At 43.0% G+C, this 21,872-nt stretch overlaps 1 protein-coding gene and 2 long non-coding RNA genes across 3 annotated transcripts in view; 2 read left to right on the top strand and 1 right to left on the bottom strand.

Annotated features, from left to right (window-relative positions):
* Positions 1-8,824, top strand: part of LOC140844435 (uncharacterized) — a 44,194-nt gene extending 35,370 nt beyond the window's left edge. The window contains exon 2 of the long non-coding RNA XR_012122710.1: positions 8,327-8,824. This is a non-coding gene — a long non-coding RNA (uncharacterized lncRNA). The remainder of the gene's footprint in view (positions 1-8,326) is intronic.
* Positions 1-21,872, top strand: part of LOC118970647 (uncharacterized) — a 455,888-nt gene that overhangs the window by 112,315 nt on the left and 321,701 nt on the right. The gene's annotated exons all lie outside the window — the stretch shown is intronic.
* On the bottom strand, positions 12,827-21,718 carry LOC108402229 (uncharacterized). Its single transcript, XM_073216589.1, has one exon. It carries the CDS (start codon positions 15,469-15,471, stop codon positions 14,716-14,718), a length of 756 nt encoding a protein of 251 aa, XP_073072690.1. The 5' UTR covers positions 15,472-21,718; the 3' UTR covers positions 12,827-14,715.

Genomic DNA, 21,872 nt, shown 5'->3' with positions numbered 1-21,872 from the left:
TACCCACAGCAACCACACAGAGTCTTCTCCCAGTGCACTGCTAACTAGGCCAGATACACAGGCTGCTGCCAGCATGCAACTGCTTGGTTCAGACAGAGGAAGCTGGAGCAATGTCCGGAAGGCATGAAGGGGCACCATTCTCACAGGAGAACACATCCAGTGTGTCTGCAACCCCCTACATGGCCCTAGGCTATCCCGAGGGCCACCCTGCCCATGGAAGCTCATGAGATTATCCCAGAGACTGCTCTCTGTGTGCAGGTACTTGACACAGGCAGTGGAGAAGGGCAAGGTGACCAGCAAGCAGGAAGGGACTTTGTTCTCCCAGCTGACACATGCACCACCTGCCTGAGATCACTTTTATCACCATGAAAAGGCGGAAGAATCTGGTCCAGTCAAAAATCATTCAGATAACCCCAGAGAGAGGGCCAGGTGAGATAGATATAACTAATCTTTCTGAAAAAGAAATCAGAATAAAAGTTATAATCATGCTGATGGAGCTGCAGAGAAATATGCAAGAGCTAAAGGATGAAGTCTGGAGGGAGATAACAGAAATGAAAAAATCAATAGAAGGACTTAAGAACATACTGGATGAGGTGCAAGGGACTGTTAATGGAATAGAAATCAGAAAACAGGAATACAGAGAAGCTGAGGCAGAGAGAGACAAAAGGATCTCTAGGAATGAAAGAATATTAAGATAAATGTGTGACCAATCCAAATGGAACAATATTTGCATAATAGGAATACCATAAGAAGAAGAGAGAGAAAAAGGGATAGAAAGTGTCTTTGAAGAAATAATGGCTGAAAAATTCCCCGGCGTGAGAAAGGAAACAGTCTCTCAGACCATGGAAGCCCACAAATCTCCCAACCCTAGTGACCTAAAGAGGACAACCCCAAGACATATAATAATTAAAATGGCAAAGATGAAATACAAGGACAGAGTATTAAGGACAGCCAGAGAGAGAGAAAAAATCACCTACAAAGGAAAACCCATCAGGCTTTCATCAAACTTCTCAGCAGAAACCTTACAGGCCAGAAGAGAATGGCATGATATATTTAATTCAATGAAACAGAAGGGCCTTGAGCCAAGAATACTGTATCCAGCATGATTATCATTTAAATTTGAAGGAAGGATTAAACAATTCCCAGACAAGCAAAGGTTGAGGGAATTTGCCTCCCACAAACCACTTCTACAGGATATTTTAAGGGAACTGCTCCAGATGGAAGTGCTTCTAAGGCTAAATAGATGTCACCAGAGAAATTAAAATCACAGCAAAGAAAACAGACAAATGAAATACCAACTAAAGGCAAAAAATAAAATCAACTATCCACAAAAGCAGTCAAAGGAAGCATAAAAGAGTATAGAATAAAACACCTCACATATAAAGAGTGGAGGAGGAAGAATAAGAAGGGAGAAAAAGAATCATCAGACTGTGTTTATAATAGCTTAATAAGAGAGTTGTTAGGTGGTTAGAAAGTAAAGAAGCTACCCTTGAACTTTTAGTAACCACAAATCCAAAGCCTGCAATGGCAATAAGTACATATCTATCGATAATCACCCTAAGTGTAAATGAACTGACTGAACCAATCAAAAGACAAAGAGTAATAACAGAATAGACAAAAAAGCAAGATCTATCTATATGCTGCTTACAAGAGACTTACCTCAAACCCAAAGACATACAGAGACTAAAAGTGAAGGGATGGAAAAACATATTCCATTAAAACAATAGGAAGAAAAAGGCACATGGTACAGTACTTGTATCAGACAAAATAGACTTCAAAACAAAGAAAGTAATGAGATAAAGAAGGACATTACATAATGATAAACAGGGCAGTCCACGAAGAAGACATAACCATATATGCACCCAACTCAGGAGTACCATCATATGTGAAACAAAGACTAACAGAATTAAAGGAGGAAATAGAATGCAATGCATTCATTTTAGGAGACTTCAACATACCACTCACTCCAAGGGACAGATCAGCCAGACAGAAAATAAGTAAGGACAGAGAGGTACTGAACAACACACTAGAACAAATGGACCTAACAGGCATCTACAGAACTCTACACCCAAAAGCAGAAGGATACACATTCTTCTCAAGTGCGCGTGGAAGATTTTCCAGAATAGACTACATACTAGGTCACAAAAAGAGCCTCAGTAAATTCAAAATGTTTGAAATTCTACCAACCAACTTCTCAGGTCACAAAGGTATAAAACTAGAAATGAATTGTGTGGAATTAATATATAAGTCAAGTATAAATCAAATGTATAATCATGTATGACTTGATTATTTTCCTGTAATTCCTGATAAGTGATCAGGAACAGAACAAACAAGACCAGAACAGTTTCTGTGACCTAATTGCCCTTGCTGTTGTTTCAATACCTTGTAAGACGTCACGCCCCAGGAGACTGGAGACTGCAAGGATTAAGTTTACAGTTAGATTATGGTTGTCTATTAAGTCCCCCACACAGAATTCTATTGTTGGTAACATGTATTTGCCCAATAAATATGAAGGGTGCCCTCTCAGCACCACTCTTCCACTGTTATGCCTTGAGTCTCCTGGCTGGCCCTTTCAGATCTTTGATATCTGATCATGTCTCCTCCCTTGTCTGTGGATCAGAAGCCGGGAGGGGACTGACAAATTGTACAAAGGAACAAAAAGGTTCACAAACACATGGAGGCTAACAACATGCTCCTAAATAATCAGTGGATTAATGACCAAATTAAAACAGAGATCAAGCAATACATAGAGACAAATGATAACAACAGCACTAAGCCCCAACTTCCATGGGACACAGCTGAGGCAGTTTAAAGAGGAACGTATATAAAGCAATCCAGGCCTATTTAAAGAAGCAAGAACAATCCCAAATGAGTAGTTTAAAGTCACAATTATTGATACTGGAAAAAGAAGAACAAATGTGACCCAAAGTCAGCAGGAGGGATATAATAAAGATCAGAGAAGAAATAAATAAAATTGAGAAGAATAAAACAATAGAAAAAATCAATGAAACCAAGAGCTGGTTCTTTGAGAAAATAAACAAGATAGAGCAACCGTTAGCCAGACTTACCAAGAAAAATAGAGTCTACAAACGTAAACAGAATCAGAAATGAGACAGGAAAGATCACTACAGACAACACAGAAATACAAAGAATTATGAGAGAATACTATGAAAAATTACATGGTAACAAACTGAATAACCTAGAAGAAATTGTCAACTTTCTAGAAAAATACGACATTCCAAGGCTGACCCAGAAAGAAACAGAAAATCTGAATAGACCAATTACCAGCAAAGAAATTGAATTGGTAATAAAAAAAACTACCTGAGAACAAAACCCCTGGACCAGATGGTTTCACTGCTGAATTTTATTAAACATTTAGTGAAGACCCATCCTCCTTGAAGTTTTCCAAAAATTAGAAGAGGGAATACTCCCAAACTCATTCTACAAGGCCAACATCACTCTAATACCAAAACAAGGCAAAGACCCCCCAAAAAAGAAAATTACAGACCAGTATCCCTGATGAACATCGATGCAAAAGTACTCAACAAAATATTAGCAAACAGAATTCAAAAATTACCTCAAAAAGATCATTGATCATGATCAACGAGGATTCATCCCAGGGATGCAAGGATGGTACAACATCCGAAAATCCATCAACATCATACACCACATCAACAAACTGAAGGACAAAAACCACATGATCATCTTCATAGATGCTGAAAAAGCATTCGACAAAATTCAACATCCATTCATGATAAAAACTCTCAACAAAATGGGTATAGAGGGCAAGTACCTCAACATAATAAAGGCTGTATATGACAAACCAACAGCTAACATTATATTTAACAGCGAGAAGCTGAAAGCTATTCCTTTTTAGATCGGGAACAACACATGGTTGCCCACTCTCCCCACTTTTATTCAATGTAGTTCTGGTGGTCCCAGCCACAGCAATCAGACAACACAAAGAAGTAAAAGTCATCTATGTAGGCAAGGAAGAATTTTAACTGACTCTGTTTGCAGATGACATGATATTGTACATAAAAAACCCTAAGGACTCCACTCAAAAAGTACTAGATCTAATATCTGAGTTCAGCAAAGTTGAGGGATACAAAATCAATACACAGAAATCTGTTGCATTCCTATACACTAATGATAAACTCACAGAAAGAGAAATCAGGAAAACAATTCCATTCACAATTGCAACAAAAAGAATAAAACACCTAGGAATAAACCTAAGCAAGGAAGTGAAAAAACTATACCCTGAAAATTATGGGACACTGTTAAGAGAAATTAAAGAGGACAGTAATAAATGGAAATTGATCCCATGCTCTTGGCAAGGAAGAATTAATATTATCAAAATGGTCATCCTGCCTAAAGCAATATACAGATTCAAGGCAGTCCCTATCAAAATACCTATAGCATTCTTCAACAAACTAGAGCAAATAGTTCTAAAATTCATATGGAATGACAAGACCCCGAATAGCCAAAGCAATCCTGAGAAGGAAGAAAAAGCACATGGAATTATGCTCCCTTACTTCAAGCTCTACTACAAAGCCACAGTAATCAAGATAATTTGGTACTGGCACAAGAACAGACCCACAGACCAGTGGAACAGAATAGAGAGTTCAGATATTAACCCAAACATATATGATCAATTAATATAAGATAAAGGATCAATGGATATACAATGGGGAAATGACAGCCTCTTCAACAGCTGGTGTTGGCAAAACTGGACAGCTACATGTAAGAGAATGAAACTGGATTACTGTCTAACCCCGTACACAAAAGTAAACTCAAAATGGATCAAAGACCTGAATGTAAGTCATGAAACCATAAAACTCTTAGAAAAGAAAAAACATAGGCAAAAATCTCTTGCACATAAACATAACAATTTCTTTATGAACATATCTCCCCAGGCAAGGGAAACAAAAGCAAAAATGAACAAGTGGGACTATGTCAAACTAAAAAGCTTCTGTACAGCAAAGGATACCATCAGCAGAACAAAAAGACATCCTACAATATGGGAGAATATATTCATAAATGACATCTGATAAGGGGTTGACATCCAAGTTATACAAAGAGCTCCCACACCTCAACAAACTAAAAGCAAATAATCCAATTAAAAAATGGTTAGAGGAGCTGAACAGACACTTCTCCAAAGAAGAAATTCAGATGGCCAACAGGCACATTAAAAAATGCTCCACATCACTAAACATCAGAGAAATGCAAATTAAAACCACAATGAGATATCACCTCACACCAGATAGGATGGCAAACATCCAAAAGACAAACAACAACAAATGTTGGCATTGATGTGGAGAAACAGGAACCCTCCCACACTGCTGGTTGGAATTTAAACTAGTTCAACCATGGTGGAAAGCAGTATGGAGGTTTCTCAAAAAACTCAAAATAGAAATACCATTTGACCCAGTAATTCCACTTATAGGAATTTACCCAAAGAAAACAACTTCTCAGATTCAAAAAGACATATGCACCCCCATGTTTATCACAGCACCATTTACAGTAGCCAAGAAATGGAAGCAACATAAGTGTCCATCAGTAGATGAATGGATAAAGAAGATGTGGTAAATATACACAATGGAATATTATTCAGCCATAAGAAGAAAACAAATCCTACCATTTGCAACAGCATGGATGGAGCTGGAGGATATTATGCACAGTGAAATGAGCCAGGTAGAGAAAGACAAGTCCCAAATGATTTCACTTATGTCTGGAGTATAAGAACAAAGAAAAACTGAAGGAACAAAACAGCATCAGACTCACAGAACCCAAGAATGGACTAACAGTTACCAAGGGGGAAGGGACTGGGGAGGGTGGGTGGGAAGGGACGGATAATGGGGAAAATGGGGAATTACGATTAGGACACATAATGTAGGGGCTGGACATGGGAAAGGCAGTATATACAGAGAAGACAAATTATGATTCTATAGCATCTTACCATGCTGATGGACAGTGACTCTAATGGGGTATGTAGTGGGGGGGACTTGATAACTGGGGGAGTCTAGTAACCATAATGTTGTGCAAGTAATTGTACATTAATGATAACAAAAAAGAAAAAAATAAACCCTAACCACTCCACTCCAAAACTACTAGAACTAATATCTTAATTCAGCAAAGTTGTGGGATACAAAATGAATACGCAGAAATCTGTTACTTTCCTATACACTAATGATGAGCTAGCAGAAAGAGAAATCAGGAAAACAATTCAATTCACAATTGCATCAAAAAGGATAAAATACCAGGAATAAACCTAACGAAGGAATTGAAAGACCTGAAAACTACCAGTCATTCATGAGAGAAATTAAAGAAGGTACCAATAAATGGAAATAGATCCTGTGCTCATGGACAGGAAGAATTAATATTGTCAAAATGGCCATCCTGCCTAAAGCAATCCACAGATTCAGTGAAATGTGTATCAAAATACCAACAGAATTCTTCAATGAACTAAAACAAATAGTTCTAAAATTCATATGAAACCATAAAAGATCCTGTGTAGCCAAAGCCATCCTGAGAAGGAAGTAAAAGCTGAGGGGATTTTGCTCCCCAACTTCAAGCTCTACTACAGAGCCACAGTAATTTGGTACTGGCAGAAGAACATACCCATAGATCAATGGAACAGAATAGAAAGCCAGATATAAACCCAAACATATATGATCAATTAATATAAGATAAAGGATCAATGGATATACAATGGGGAAACGACAGCCTCTTTAACAACTGGTGTTGCCAAAACTGGACAGCTACATATAAGAGAATGAAACTGAATTATTTTCTAACTTCAGACAGAAAAGTAAACTCAAAATGGATCAAAGACCTGAATGTAAGTCATGAAACCATAAAACTCTTAGAGGAAAACATAAGCAAAAAATGTCTTGAATATAAACATGAGCAACCTTTTCCTGAATGCATCTCCTCAGGGAGGGGAAACTAAAGCAAAAATGAACAAATGGGACTACATCAAACTAAAAACCTTTGTATAGTAAAGGACACCATCAGTCGAACAAAAAGGCATCCTATAGTATGGGAGAATATATTCATAAATGGCATATCTGATAAAGGGTTGACATCCAAAATATATAAAGAGCTCACACACCTCAACACGGAAAAAGCAAATAACCCTATTAAAACTTGGGCAGAGGATCTTGACAGACACTTTTCCAAAGGAGAAATTCAGATGGCCAACAGGCACATGAAAAGATGCTCCACATCACTAATCATCAGGGAAATGCAAATTAAAACCACAATGAGATATCACCTCATACCAGTTAGGATGGGCAACATAGAAAAGAATAGGAAGAACAAATGCTGGTGAAGATGCGGAGAAAGGGAACCCTCCTACACTGCTGGTGGGAATGTAAATTATTTCAACCATTGTGGAAAGCAGTATGAAGGTTCCTCAAAAAACTAAAAATAGAAATACTATTTGACCCAGGAATTCCACTCCTAGGAACTTACCCTAAGAATGCAGGATCCCAGTTTCAAAAAGACATATGTACACCTATGTTTATCACAGCACTATTTACAATAGCCAAAAAATGGAAGCAACCTAAGTGTCCATCAGTAGATGAATGGATAAAGAAGATGGTACATATACACAATGGAATATTATTCAGCCATAAGAAGAAAACAAATCCTACCATTTGCAACAACATGGATGGAGCTAGAGGGTATGCTCAGTGAAATAAGCCAGGTAGAGAAAGACAAGTACCAAATGATCTCCCTCATTTGTGGAGTACAACAACAATGAAGCAAAACTGAAGGAGCAAAACAGCAGCAGACTCACAGACTCCATGAAGGGACTAGTCGTTATTAAAGGGGATGGGTGGGGGAAGTTGTTGGGGAAGAAGAAGGGGATTGAGGGGTATAATGATTGGTACACATGGTGTGGTGGGTTCATGGCTATGACAGTGGAGCACAGAGAAGACAAGTAGTGACTCTGTGGCATCTTACTACACTGATGGGCAGTGACTTCAGTGGGGTATGGGGGGTACTTGATAGTGTGGGTGAATGTAATAACCACATGTTTTTCCTGTGAAACCTTCATAAGAGTGTATATCAATGATATCTTAATTTTAAAAAAAGGGATTTAAAGCAGGGAAAGAAAAAGATTTTCAGTTCCTCTGTCACACCGTCCACATTTCTAGTGCTCAGCAGATACCTGGTGCCAGTGTCCTCCCCAGGTGTCAGCACAGATATGGAACATTTCCATCACTCCCCAAAATTCTGTTGGAGAGTAGTATACTGGAAACTGTGGAATAAGTCATAAACCCGTGAGATTGTAACTGACTCATTTTAATATTCCCAGGTTCCTCTTCCCTACCTTCATCAGAGAATCATCATACCAACCACCTGGAATATCAAGGACTGGCAAGATTTATGCTGCCTCTGACTTTCAGTGTTTGGATTTAGCATATTTATAAAAGATCTGCTGGACTGGGCTGCATTCTTATCCACAGGGCATCTAGTCTTTGGGAAACGTATACCCAGAGCCTAACAGAATGTGTGATTTAAGGAGTCACACACTCGCTTTGATTATGAAGGGAAAACCTTTCTTTTGTTTGAGGTGAGAGGATGGAGAGTCGCACCCTTCAGCAGTATGGATAGTAACAGGTGGATGTCATCACAGCTGAATCTATTAGGCAGGAAAACAGGTATGAGCTGGGTGGAAAGAATAAGGCTAGTAAAGCCCACTAGAGGGATCTCAAAGAGTTATCCAGTTAAAAATAGAAAGCTCTGAAGACCAGGAGCAACTTGGTATAGAAGTTTGAATACTCCCCAGATAAAGAAAAGTATTTCAGCATGGCCTATGTTTTCAATGTGTCAATTAGAACATACCATTTGTGGATAAAATGAGAGTTCCTGTGGCCAGGATTCTCACCTGGCTGTGGTTGACTAGCTCACTGCACACCTGTGGGCAATACATGGCTGTTGACTTTATAAAAAGAGCTCCACCCAGTACTCTGGGCGCAACACGGTGGCTGGGCTGCAAGGCTGCAGGAGAGCAGAGGCTGAAGTGGTGGCAGTGCTGAGGACAGAGGGGCCCAGAGGCAGAGACTGGCTTGCTTCATACAGACTTGCTATGAGTGAATGGGATTCTAGTGACTGACCTGCCACCTGGAAATATAGTTGGGTATATCCCTTTCACCCCAAGGAGCGTTCTGCTGTCAATTTTCTTTGATCACACTGAATCCATAGCAAACTTGCCCGGGGCTGAAACCCTTGGCAAGACAATTGGCAAAAGTCAGCAGAGTTCACTGTTGACCAAGGGAAAAAGGCTGCCCTTATGGGAGGGGTGCTTCAGTGGGCTGCCTCTGTGAATGGGAAGACAGTGGATCATCCCCCAATGGGTATGTGGTCTGAGGTCGCTTGCCTCCTAGAGAACTGGGCCCCACCCCAGGACTGGAGGCAAGTGGAGGTGACACCTGAGGCAGTAGGGGTGGCTCTTGATATAGTAAGCAGAGCCTTTGAGAAGCAGAGTGCCCATGAGGCAGTGGGGACTGTGGGTTGGCTGCTTCTCACAGTCTTAAAAAGGTCTACAGAGGAGACCCACGAAATGGCGGCTCGAGAATGCGAGCTGCAAACTTCAGTAGATTTCCTGAGGAGGGAGGTGGCATTGTTGCAAGAGGCGGCATGAGAACGCGAGCTGCAAAACTCTGTGGATTCCCTGAGGAAGGAGATGGCCTTGATGTGGGAGGAAGTGGCACAAGAGAACCGGCAGCAAGGTGCCATTGGAGACAAGACGGCAGGGCTGCCAGGTGATCTGAAGGAGGAAGAGGCCATCAAGGAAAAGGACGAGCTCCTGAGGGAAGCACAGGGGGAGGTGGCACGAGAATGTCAGCTGCGAAGCATTGAGCTGAAGGTAAGAGAGCTTCTGAAGACAGAGGTAGCATTGCTGCGAGGCACAGTAGAAAAGGTAAAGATTGTGGCAAAGGAGGCACTTGGGGGAGGGGAGAGAAAATGGAGGAATTGGAGAAGGATGAAGAGGTGATGCCAGAGGCACTGGCGCCTCCTGTATGGAAAGCACGCCCAGTGGTTGTAAAGAAAATAAAGACCCAGCAGCTGAAAGTTCCCCAAGGAGAGGAGCAGCCTCCTCCCCAGGTCACAGAGCACTCTATGCTCTGTCCCTATACTCAGGCTGAGCTGGTGGCTGTGGGACTTAGGGGTGGATGGAATTGTTCTGTTGGGATCAGAGATGGGAAAGCTATCTTCCCTGACAGTGCAGCCTGCCTTGAGGCAGCGATTACAAAATGTGAGGTGACACATAAAGTAGCTGAAGCAATGAGAACCCAGAAAGAAATAAGACCTGTTGCTCACAGGAGGAATTTGAGGGGCCTCATGAGGGTTATGAGGACCCAGATGTGGGTTGATTTGATACGGGCAGGAGCAGATGGAAGGAAATTAGATGGGAAGCCAAATAAGATCTTACTGCTGCTATGGCAACAGCTGAAACCCAAGCAGCGGTTCCAGCCATTAAGACCAAAGAAGCAGAGGTCAGAGACAGAGCCACAAGTCTGGGCTGTGTGTCTGCAAGACTCTTTGTTGGAGAGGCTGGAGAACAATGTTCAAGCTTCCACACACAGGGACCATTGCAGAGGACTAAGGGCACATTGAGAGGAGAGAATCCTGGAGGGGTGGAGTGTGGATAAAATGAGAGTTCCTGTGACCAGGATTCTCACCTGGCCCTGGTTGACTAGCTCACTGCACACCTGTGGGCAATACATGGCTGTTGACTATAAAAAGACCTCCACCCAGTGCTCTGGGTGCGACACAATGGCAGGGCTGCAAGGCTGCAGGAGAGCAGAGCAGAGGCTGGAGTGGTGGCAGCACCAAGGACAGAGGCTCAGAGGATGGCTGTATGGACAGAGGGGCCCAGAGGCAGACTGGCTTGCTGCATACAGACTTGCTCTGAGTGAATGGGATTCTAGTGACTGACCTGTCACCTGGAAATAAAGTTGGGTATATCCCTTTCACCCCAAAGAGTGTTCTGCTATCAATTTTCTTTGGTTACACTGAATCCATAGCGAACTTGCCCAGGGCTGAAACTCATTGGCAAGACACCATTGTAATATTTACTTTAGCACCTGCTAAAAGGCCCAGCTTATTCAGTAAGAATTCTATCTTAAAGCTGAGATTGCATTTTAATCAAACAGATGGTGAGCAAGGCAGACAGTCTTGTTTGGTTTGCTTCCAAACAGAAGATGATATCATGGAAAAGAATCAAAGCAGTATATTTCTTGTGTTAAGTTAAAAAAATGTAGCTTAATGCATTAACAAAGAAACATTTTGGGAGAATTTGGCCTGTCCACACCTGGCCCTTTGTCACTTTCCTGAAAATCCTCAACCTCCTATAAAACCTCAGACCCTGAAATCTTAGGGGTGCTCCTCTCTCTGAGGTTGCCCACGCTTTTTAAGTGCATAGCCTTAAAACTTTATCTCAACCTTTCAGAGCACCTCTTCTATGAAGTAGCTCACACTCCCCTTTATCTAATACCTGCTCTCTTTAAATAAAACTTAAACCTTTCAGCCACCCGCACTTTTTCTCTCTGTAAGTAACTTTAAACAAAACTTTCACTCTGCTTCACTACTGTGTCTCTGCCCTTCAATTCTTTGTTGCTGGGAACAAGAACCGAGGAAAATACACAATGCTCCCCTAACAAATCCATCCATATCTGAGGATTAGGACATGGGAGTGGTGATTTTTAATTATTTAGTTTTCTTTGTTAAGGTATTATTGATATACACTCTTATGAAGGTTTCACATGAAAAATTAATGTGGTTACTATATTTACCCATATTATCAAGTCCCCAACCATATCCCAATGCAATCACTGTCCAGTGCAGCAAGATGCTACAGATCCACTATGTGCCGTCTGCTATACTGTTCTCCCCGTGATCCCCCACACGTGTACTAAACACAATACCCCTCAATCCCCTTCACCCTCCCTCCCCCCCACCGACACCTCTCCCCTTTGGGAACCACTAGTTCATTCTTGGAGTCTCTGAGTCTGCTGCCATTTTGTTCCTTCAGTTCTGCTTCATTGTTATACTCCACAAATGAGGGAAATCATTTGGCATTTGTCTTTCTCCACCTGGCTTATTTCACCAAGCACAATGTCCTCCAGCTCCATCAATGTTGCTGCAAATGGTAGGATTTGTTTCTTTCTATGGCTGAATAGTATTCCATTGTGTATATGTACCACATCTTCTTTATCCATTGATCTACTGATGGACACTTAGGTTGCTTCCATATCTTGGCTATTGTAAAAAGTGCTGCAATAAACATAGGGGTGCAAATGTCTCCTTGAATCTGAGAAGTTGTATTCTTTGGATAAATTCCAAGGAGTGGGATTCCTGGGTCAAATGGTATTTCTATTTTTAGTTTTTTGAAGAACCTCCACATTGCTCTCCACAATGGTTGAACTTAGCCTACATTCCCACCAGCAGTGTAGGAGGGTTCCCCTTTCTCTGCATCCTCGCCAGCATTTGCTGTTCTTAGTCCTTTTGATGCTGGCCATCCTTATTGGTGTGAGGTGATATCTCATTGTGGTTTTAATTTGCATTTCCCTGATGATTAGTGATGCGGAGCATCCTTTCATGTGTCTGTTGGCCATCCGAATTTCTTCTTTGGAGAACTGTCTCTTCATATCCTCTGCCCATTTGTTAATTGGGTTATTTGATTTTTGGGTGTTGAGGCATGTAAGTTCTTTATATATTTTGGAAGTTAACCCCTTGTCAGATACGTTATTTACAAATAGATTCTCCCTTTAATTATTTAGTTTTTAAGTGCTGCCTATCTTATGGATATTGGGCCTGATGGTTAGTTGGATTTTGAACATCACTCATAATTTGCCAAGAATTAGTACATATTCCTTTTGTGCATAGCCTCTTTACATAAAGCACAAGACTTCTACAAACAGTGTCTAAGTCATCTAAGTACCTATGTCTACAGAGCCCACAGAAACTGTACTTCAGGCCCACAGTGAGGAGGAAGATAAGTCCTGTCTTCAAAAGCCCTTGAAGGCATAGTTGTTTCTCGCCCTTGGGTGATTCACATCTGTGATGCTTCCCAAGCCCTCCTCCCTGATCTCTGACAGAATTATCTACCTCTTTTTCATAGTAATGCTGGATAAACTGCTGAACCCCAGCCTCCACTGCAGGTTCAAGGACAGAGCTTGCCAGTAGCCTGTGGGTCTCCCTGAAACCTCAGCATGACTATAAGAGGCCATTGCCTATGTTTGTGGCCCCACACAGCTTCATTGCTTGGGTTTACTAGAGTAGTTCTGAGAAGCAGAGGACAAAGCTGTGACTGAGTTTGTGGTAGATTCCCACTCCTGGCAACAGCTGGACCAGGTTGTATTCATGCTGCTCTTGGTCTTGCCAACAGTCTAGGGCAGAAAAGACACATCTTGCTCTCCCTGGATCAGGCTGAACACTGCCTAATAGGTTCAGAACAGAGACCAGAGCATCCCCTAGGAAGCGGTACCCTGGGCTGCTGTCTGTGTGGCACCTTGTATCAAGTTGAAGAAACATGTCTGGCTTCCACATGCCCCAGCCTATGAAGATGAAGCTGCAGGGTCTAGGATTCAGGCTGGTGATCAGCCTGCTATAGGGGAATCCTCAGGCTATCAGGATCCTAGGTAGAGGACCAAGTGGGTGAGGCCAGGCAAGGACTCTGGAAGCAGGGTATAGAAGAACCAAGAGCCTGCCAAGGGTGGCTAGATCCCCAGGGATGAGGAAAAGGGAGAAGGTCTTTTTCTGGGCTCCATATGAAATGGCAATCAGGAGAGTATAAAGAGGCAGTAAAGGAGCAGGTCATGATGGGTCTCAGAAGACACCTAACTGGACCAGATTATACTAGAATGGAAGACAACGCTCAAACCTGGGTTGTGGTCTGAAGGATCCCAGGGCTCAGTTAGAACATCTCATCCATCAACTCCCAACCTCTGTAACTTTAAGTTTGGAGCCAGGGAATGGGGCTCGATTGCTCTTCTCAATCTCCCCATTCCATATCGCTGGGGACTTCTTCACCTCACTTCCATGCAATGCAACCCCAGACTACTGCCCAAAATTCAGTCAGTGAGAGTGAGACTGCTCGCGTAGATCCAGACTCCCTCTGCCCAGTCCTCTGTCCTATGAGGAGAGATGGCTGCATTCCCCAGTAATCAGTAAGGGACATGACTTCTATAAATGTTTGCTCATTGTACTGACTGCTCAAAGCTTGTCCCCTTGTTACACACCAGCCTCAAAAGTCATTGGCATTTCCTACATGTTCCTGCCACATTCCATGTCTAGCTCACAAAAGCCGTGGAGATCTACATTTAACAGAGATCAGATAAGTGTAGTTCTGATACAGAAGCAAGTTTTATTTCTCTTTTTAGTTTAAAGATTAACATAAGCACACTACAGCATTCAGTTGGGGAATTAGAAAGTAAAAGGCAGATAAATAGAGTAAGATTATAAACCTTTCATGTCTAGTACATAATAAATCCACAGAGAAATTGAGAGAATAGGGGCTAGGACTTACCAACGGAGGGAGCAAAGCTGACCCTGGTCACATGTCTTTCATCACGGGGACCAAATGAATAGCATACATCTACCTTAAGCTGTCCCCAACACTTCTACCTACCTTTTGCCCCCAGTCCTTGTACACAGTCCTACCAGAGACATTTGAGAAAGGAAATAGCAGGCCTTCACCTATTCAAAGTAAGTCTGGAAATATTTCTGTATCAGTTCCAGTATAAGGCGTGTCAGAATGGTTGTGATATGCTTGACAAAGTGTAGCTCATCTTCCATAGACGTTATGAGGTTGTCAATTTCAGGGCCATTCACCAGGTGTTTGCCCACTGCTTCCAAATGCTCCCAAGACTCGTCCGTGCACTTCTGGGTGACGTTGATGGCAGAAGTCTTGAACTCTTCTACCAACTTGGTGGAAGGGAGCTTCTCAGCAAATTCAAACATCAGCTCTGCTAACTCATAAAGCGCCCACCTATGTTCAGCCCTACATGCCTCAGGGACAGTAACTGAGCACTGGGGCTGCCTAAGCTCCCCCATGTGTCCCCCCAGGACTACCTTAGTACTGCCAATCCCTTCCTCCTTGTTGTGCTTTTTACTCTCACAGATGAGGGTTTCAGCAGCGTCCTTTCCTCCCATCCTAACAAGCTGAAGCTGCAGAGCATGGGCCTCCGTTGGGCAGCCAACCTCCTCCAGGAACACCCCCAGAGCTATGCTGGATAGGTGCTCAGGCAGAGGGGCTAAGGAGGGCACTGTGTGCAAGAGATCCTGGAAGGTCTTGGGATCCCAGAGAGGGATCTGATTGGGGAGTGCATTCGGTGGGCACCCAGTTTCTGCGAAAGATGGCTGCAAGGTCAGGGCTGCTTCCTGTACATTTCCTGGAAACCCAGTGACTGGGGGCAGCAAGACACAGCAAAGGAGCAGCACAGCCTCGTTCATGGTGGGTCAGTAGGACAGCCCCGCAGGGAAGCAGCGGAGTTGGGGGTGGGGAAGCAGGGAGACTAGGGACGAGCACACACCAAGAGAGGAGAGAACTAGGAAGCTCTTAGCCCTTGGAAACATCAGTTACACTGGGCAGAGCATCACCTCCTCCCTTGCATGCTGTGGGCAATCTCACCTGCTCCAGAAACAAGCCAGAGGAATGAGATGGCCTGAGCATGTATGTCCTTTGCCTCAGTGCTTCCCGAACCTGAATGGCTGGCTGCTTTTTGGAGCTCACCTTTTCACACCAGCCAAGAAAAGCTGACTCCTATGAAAACAGTGAAGAACAGAGTACCCTCAAAATACTTACCTCCCTCTTGCAGGCTCAGGCTGTGGCCTCCTTCCATTTGCCCCATGCTGAGGACAGACCTCCCTTTGTGGCTGCTTTTTCCTGCCCGGAGCCCGATCACCTTAAGGATTTCTTTAGACCTAAACTTAGATCAAGAAACATTCTCTTTCTCTTTTGGGGAAACAGGAAGGGGAAAGGCAGGGATATCAATGATTTCGGGGTAGGCGACTCCAGAATAGTTACTCAACAGACTTATTGGGTAGAGGAATGGGCAAAAAGAAGCTACTGTCACACCAAATCAGAGCATTTTTTCCATTTTTATCTTCTAATTCTGGTGCATTACCCTAATTAAACATTCATAACCATGAGATACCTCTATGTCAAAACCATAGGAATTGGGTTTCATTTCTCATCTAAAGGTCTAGATGAGAAACTACACTCTATAAATAGGGAGAGATGGTGGCATATGGTGCTTCCTAAATCTGGTGCAAAAGCCCACACATCATTTTGTCATAAAGTTGCTTCTCTGATGCTATAACCCACCTCTGGTAGACAGCCAAAGGGAGTGTGCCAGGGTGGAGCCTCGGGTCCCTCCTTCCACATTAGTCTTCTCAGTCCTAGGAGGGGCTCCTAACAAGAAAGAAATGAGAAAAAACAAAACCAAAGAATGGTTTCTAGGGCAAGGAGTGTCTTTAGAAAGCTAGTGGGATGCACGCTAGAATGGGGAGAAGGAAGAACTGGATTGTGGATAAAATGAGAGTTCCTGTGGCCAGGATTCTCACCTGGCCCTGGTTGACTAGCCCACTGCACACCTGTGGGCAATTTGACTCTATGAAAAGAGCTCTGCCCAGTGCTTTGGGCACGACACGGTGGCAGGGCTGCAAGGCTGCAGGAGAGCAGAGCAGAGGCTGGAGTGGTGGTAGCGCCGAGAAGACAGAGGCCCAGAAGATGGCTGTGCGGGATGACTTCAGAGAGGCCGGGAGGACAGCTGTGGGGGATGACTGTGCAGAGAGGTTCAGAGGACGGCTGTGCGGACAGAGGGGCCCAGAGGCAGAGACTGGCTTGCTGCCTGCAGACTTGCTCTGAGTGAATGGGATTCTAAACCTGGGTATAACCCTTTTACCCCAAGAACGTTTTGCTCTCAATTTCTTTGGTCACACTGAATCCATAGCGAACTTGCCCGGGGTTGAAATCCATTGGCAAGACAGGATGCAGGGCAACCCAGCTGCCTGGAATTCCTGGGCCCTCAGGCCTGGGCAACCAGGACTGCTTTTGCTCAGTGTGGGGAAGTTCTGGATCCCATCAGGTTCTCCCACTTCCAACTTGGGTTCACCATCCAAACTGGGCCTATCTCCACCTCAGACAGCATTGTCCTCATCCTCAACATAGATGCACTTTTCACTGAAATGCCCTGAATTTCCAACTCTAGTGCCTTGGGAATGCCAGTGGGGAGAGACTGTGTAAGGTTAGAATCAGGGAGAGTGGTGGTGAGCCTCTCCAGGACTGAGGGAAGAAGACAAAGACAGGTCCTGCCCATCAGATTTCCCACCTGTTCCTCAATTCCTACCACTTGTCAGCTGGGTATTTTTGTTTAGAATTTATTTCTTAGAGTAGTTTTGGGCAGAAAGTAGAGTCCACAAACAGTCCCTCTCCTCAACTTCCTATTAACATCTTACCTTGGTGTGGTAGCATTTGCTATAGCTGACTATATTATTGTTTAAATTTATTATTTTGTTATTATGTATTATTACTACCTAAGTCCATAGTTTACATTAGGGTGCAAGTCTCATCATATAGTTCTCTGGGTTTTACCAAATGTATAACACAGGTATTCACTTTTACAGTATCATGCAGAGTGTTTTCACTGACCTACAAACTTTGGGTTCTGTTTTGGCTGCCATCAGCCTGGTCCCCCACGTAAATAGGAGGCACCAAGGTAACTGTCAGCCCCAACCTCCCACCACAGCTGGTCCACAACAGGCACTGAGCAGCACTCTCGCCATAAGCTGGTGGGACAGCAGGTGGCCTCAGAGCTCACGCTTGGTCCCTCACAGAGCCCTTGCTCTCCAGACCTCAGGTTCCAGTTCTGGCTGAGGTTTCCCTCCTCCTCCGTGTACTTAAAAACAAGCACTTGCCTTTCTCAGCATTCAGCTGGTATGGGCTCCACAGGACGTTTTCCTGTGGGGTCTGAGAAACTGAAAAAGGCAACATGAAAGGCTCACTTCTGGGTGGACAGATGGTGAGTATCAGCAGCTGCTTTGTGATGGCTGCACTAGTGAAGAACTATCAGCGCTGGGAGGCTGTATTACTGTGCTCACCTTTGCATATGCAGTCCTTGGCTAGTCACTTGGAACTGCTACCCAGTGCCCAGCATGGTGACTCCTATATAGGAAGCACCAAATACACAGACATGCTAATGGGATATATTAATGAATTGTACCCTTGGGATATAAAGGTGAGACATAAGCCTTACTTTCAAGCTCAGTCTATGGGAAAAACAAACAAGATCACTCTACAACTGGCACTTTGTGAGGAAAATCAATAAATCCCAGCTATAAAAGTGCTTGTGGTTTGGGGTTCAGAGAGCACACTGCAGCTGTCTATTGAAGGACAGGATAGGAATGGGACAAACCCCGCTGGTAGAGGACTGGCATAATCCACAGGTTGGTGGTAATGAAAAGGCTGCTCTGTGAGGGTGATTGAAGTCTAGGGTGGCAAACGTATAAAAAAATAGGCACCATCAGGCATGGCAGGGAGGCTGCAAAGACCTGCTAAGATCAAGCATGCTCTTCTTTGGGTCTGGATCTGTTCTGAAAGCAATGAGAAGCCATCAGATACTCTGGAGCAGGGCAATGATGTGATCAGAACCATGACGTAGAAAAAATTTCTGTGGGCAGAATGGACAATGTATTAAAAGGAAGAGGAGAGATTGAAGGGAGGACTCTTAATGGGGCAGGTAATGTAAGAGCCTAGGTCAGAAATAAGGTGGTGATGTATTTTGGGGGTAGAAACAATGCAGTATGTCTTATTCTAAGCTCCTTCAGCAGTAGCTGCAGTTCAGAAAACTTTGACTTAAGAACCTGGTGGTGGAATCTATGATAGAATCAGTTTCCTGGAGCCCTAACCTCAGTCCCAAGAGCACTCCCTTAGCTCTCAGAAGCCAGTAGGTCGATGTGGCAAAAAAGAACCCAGGAAACAAGTGAAAGATTCTTAAGGGACAATGGGTATGGAGTTCCCTTTGGGGGTGATGAAAATATTCTGGAATTAGATAGTGCTGATGTCTGCATAACACTGCATATACCGAAAGCCACGAATTGTACACTTCAAAGTGGCTAAAATATGAACTTCATGCTCTATGAATTTTCCCTAAAAAACCATTCAAAATCTGAAAGAATTCATCTTCTGCAGACCTCTACTATAAGGACCCAACTCTCTTCAATTCTATGAAAGCTGAGAAAGGTGAGGAAGTTGCAGAAGGTAAGTCTGAAGCTAGAAGTTGGTTCGTGAGGTTTAAGGAAGGAAGCTGCCTCCTTAACATTAAAAGTTCAAGAGGAGGCAGAAGTGCTAGTGGAGAAGATGCACCAAGTTATCCAGAAGAGCCAGCCAAGATCATTAATGAAGGTAACTACTCTAAAGGACAGACTGTCAAGTAGAAGAAACAGCCTTCTACAAGATGCCATCTAGAACTTTCATAGCTAGAGAGAAATCAACTCCTGGATTCAAAGCTTCAAAGGACAGGCTGACTTCCTTATTAGGGGCTAATGCACATAAGTGGAAACCAATGCTCATTTACTATCCCAGAAATCCTAGGGCCCTTAAGAATTATGCTAAATTTACTCTGCCTGCGCTTTTATAAAAAGAACAAAGCCTGGATGACAGCACATCTATTTACAATATGGTTTACTGCATATTTTAAGCCCACTGTTGAGACCTACTGTTCAGGAGAAAAAAGATTCAAAATATTCCTGCCCATTGACAGTGCACCTGGTTACCCAAGAGCTCTGTTGGGGATGATGAGATTCATGTTGTTTTCATGCCTGCTAACACAGCATCCACTCTGCAGCTCACGATCAAGGAGTCATTTCAACTTTTAAGTCTTATGATTTAAGAAATATGTTTCATAAGCCTATGGCTGCCATACATAGTGATTCCTCTGATGGCTCTGGACAGTCAACTGAAAACCTTCTGGAAAGGATTCAAAATTCTAGACCATTGAGAACATTAATGATTCACAGGAAGAGGCAAAAATATCAACATGAACAGGAGTTTGGAAGTTGTTTTCAATCCTCACAGATGACTTGGGGGACTCAGGACTTCAGTGGGAAGTAACTGCAGATGTGGTGGAAACAGCGAGAACTAGAATTAGAAGTGGGGCCTGAAAAAGTGACTTGCTGCATCTCATGATAAAACCTGAATGGATGACAGGTTGCTTCTTATGCATGAGCAAAGAAAATATTTTATAGATGGTTTATTGAGATGGCATCTACTTCTGAACTGATGAAATGCTGTGAAAATTGATGAAATAACAACAAAGGATTTAGAATATGGCATAAACTTACATAAAGCAGCAGGAGGATCTGAGAAGACTGACTCTAACTTTGAAAGTTCCCCTGTGGGTAAATGCTGTCAAACAGCGTCACATGCTATGGAGAAGTTGTTCGTGAAAGGAAGAGTCACTGATGCGGCAAACTTCAGTGTTGTCTTGTTTTAGGAAATGGCCTCAGCCACCCCAGCCTTCAGCAACCATCCTCTGATCAGCCAGCAGCTGTAACACCGGGGCAGGACTCTCCTCCACAGAGAGACTGCACCTGCTGAAAGCTCAGATGGCGGTGAGCATTTTTTAATAAAATATTTTTAAGTTAAGGTATGTCTGTTGTTTTTTAGACATAATGCTATTGCACACTTCAACTAGAGTCCAGTGTAAACATAACTTTTTCATGCTCTGGGAAACCAAAACTTCACTTGACTTGCTTTATTACAATATTTGCTCTACTGTGATGACCTAGAACCAAACCTGCAATATATTTGAAGTGTGCCTGCAAAGCAGACTTTACAAAGAAAATTATTGAGGATGAAGACAGACACTTATGATAAAAGGGTCAGTCCACCAAGAAGACATAGCAATCCAATGTGTGTACCAAACAACAGAACTTCAAAATACACGAAGCTAAAACTGACAGAACTAAAAGGAACAAACCCAGTACCATAGTTGGAGACTTTAACACTCCTCTTTTAACAATCAATGGATTCACTAGATAGAACGTCACCAGGGCCAGAGAACTTAACATTGTCAACCAACTGAATCTAACTGACATTATGGAACATTCCACCCATCAATGACAGAATCTATTCAAGTACCTACAGAACACTAAGATATGCCACACCTGGGCCATAAAGCAAACCTCACTAAATTTTAAATAATTGGCATTTTAAACCATTGTATTTTTCATCATTGAGTGTCTGAGGGATATTAGATCTGATGTTTACTGTGGATTTTGAACACCAAACATACAGCTCATCAAAAAATTAGAATTCAGTCCTTCTCTGCCTATCCATTTTTCTTACAGCACAAAATGAGAGCTAGACAATATCTTAGCTCTTGGAAACTTTTATTACCTTGGACATAGCTTCACCCCCACCTTTAAAGAGTATGGGAGGAAAAAACCGAATAGAGAAACAGGCTTGTCCAAATGTATCCTTTACCTAGGGCTCTCCCTGACCGGCACCCTACCTCAGCTGGAAACACGGGGACGCCAGAAAGCTGATGGCTTTCAGAAACAGGGGAGGATGTGACATCTGCAGTACTTATTCATCTCTTTCTTGCAAGGACTTTGTCGTCCCCTCTGCTACATGCTGACAAACTGGTCTCTCCTCCCCTTGTGGATCCTGCTTCTTGCTGCTATACACTCGTCACTCTAAAGATTTACCCCAGACAAAAGATCATAAGAACATGTTACTGTGTCTTCTGTAGGGAAAGCAGGAGAAAATGGAAAGCTGGTGGTCCAACCCTAACAGTTTAAGCTCTTCCAAGAACATGGCAGGTGGAGGGTTGAGCACTTCAGACTTGCAA

Source organism: Manis javanica, chromosome 11 (assembly GCF_040802235.1).
Source record: "Manis javanica isolate MJ-LG chromosome 11, MJ_LKY, whole genome shotgun sequence".
Taxonomy (NCBI): Eukaryota; Metazoa; Chordata; class Mammalia; order Pholidota; family Manidae; genus Manis; species Manis javanica.
Note: the sequence above shows the minus strand (reverse complement) of the source record. Positions and strands in the feature narration are given on the sequence as shown.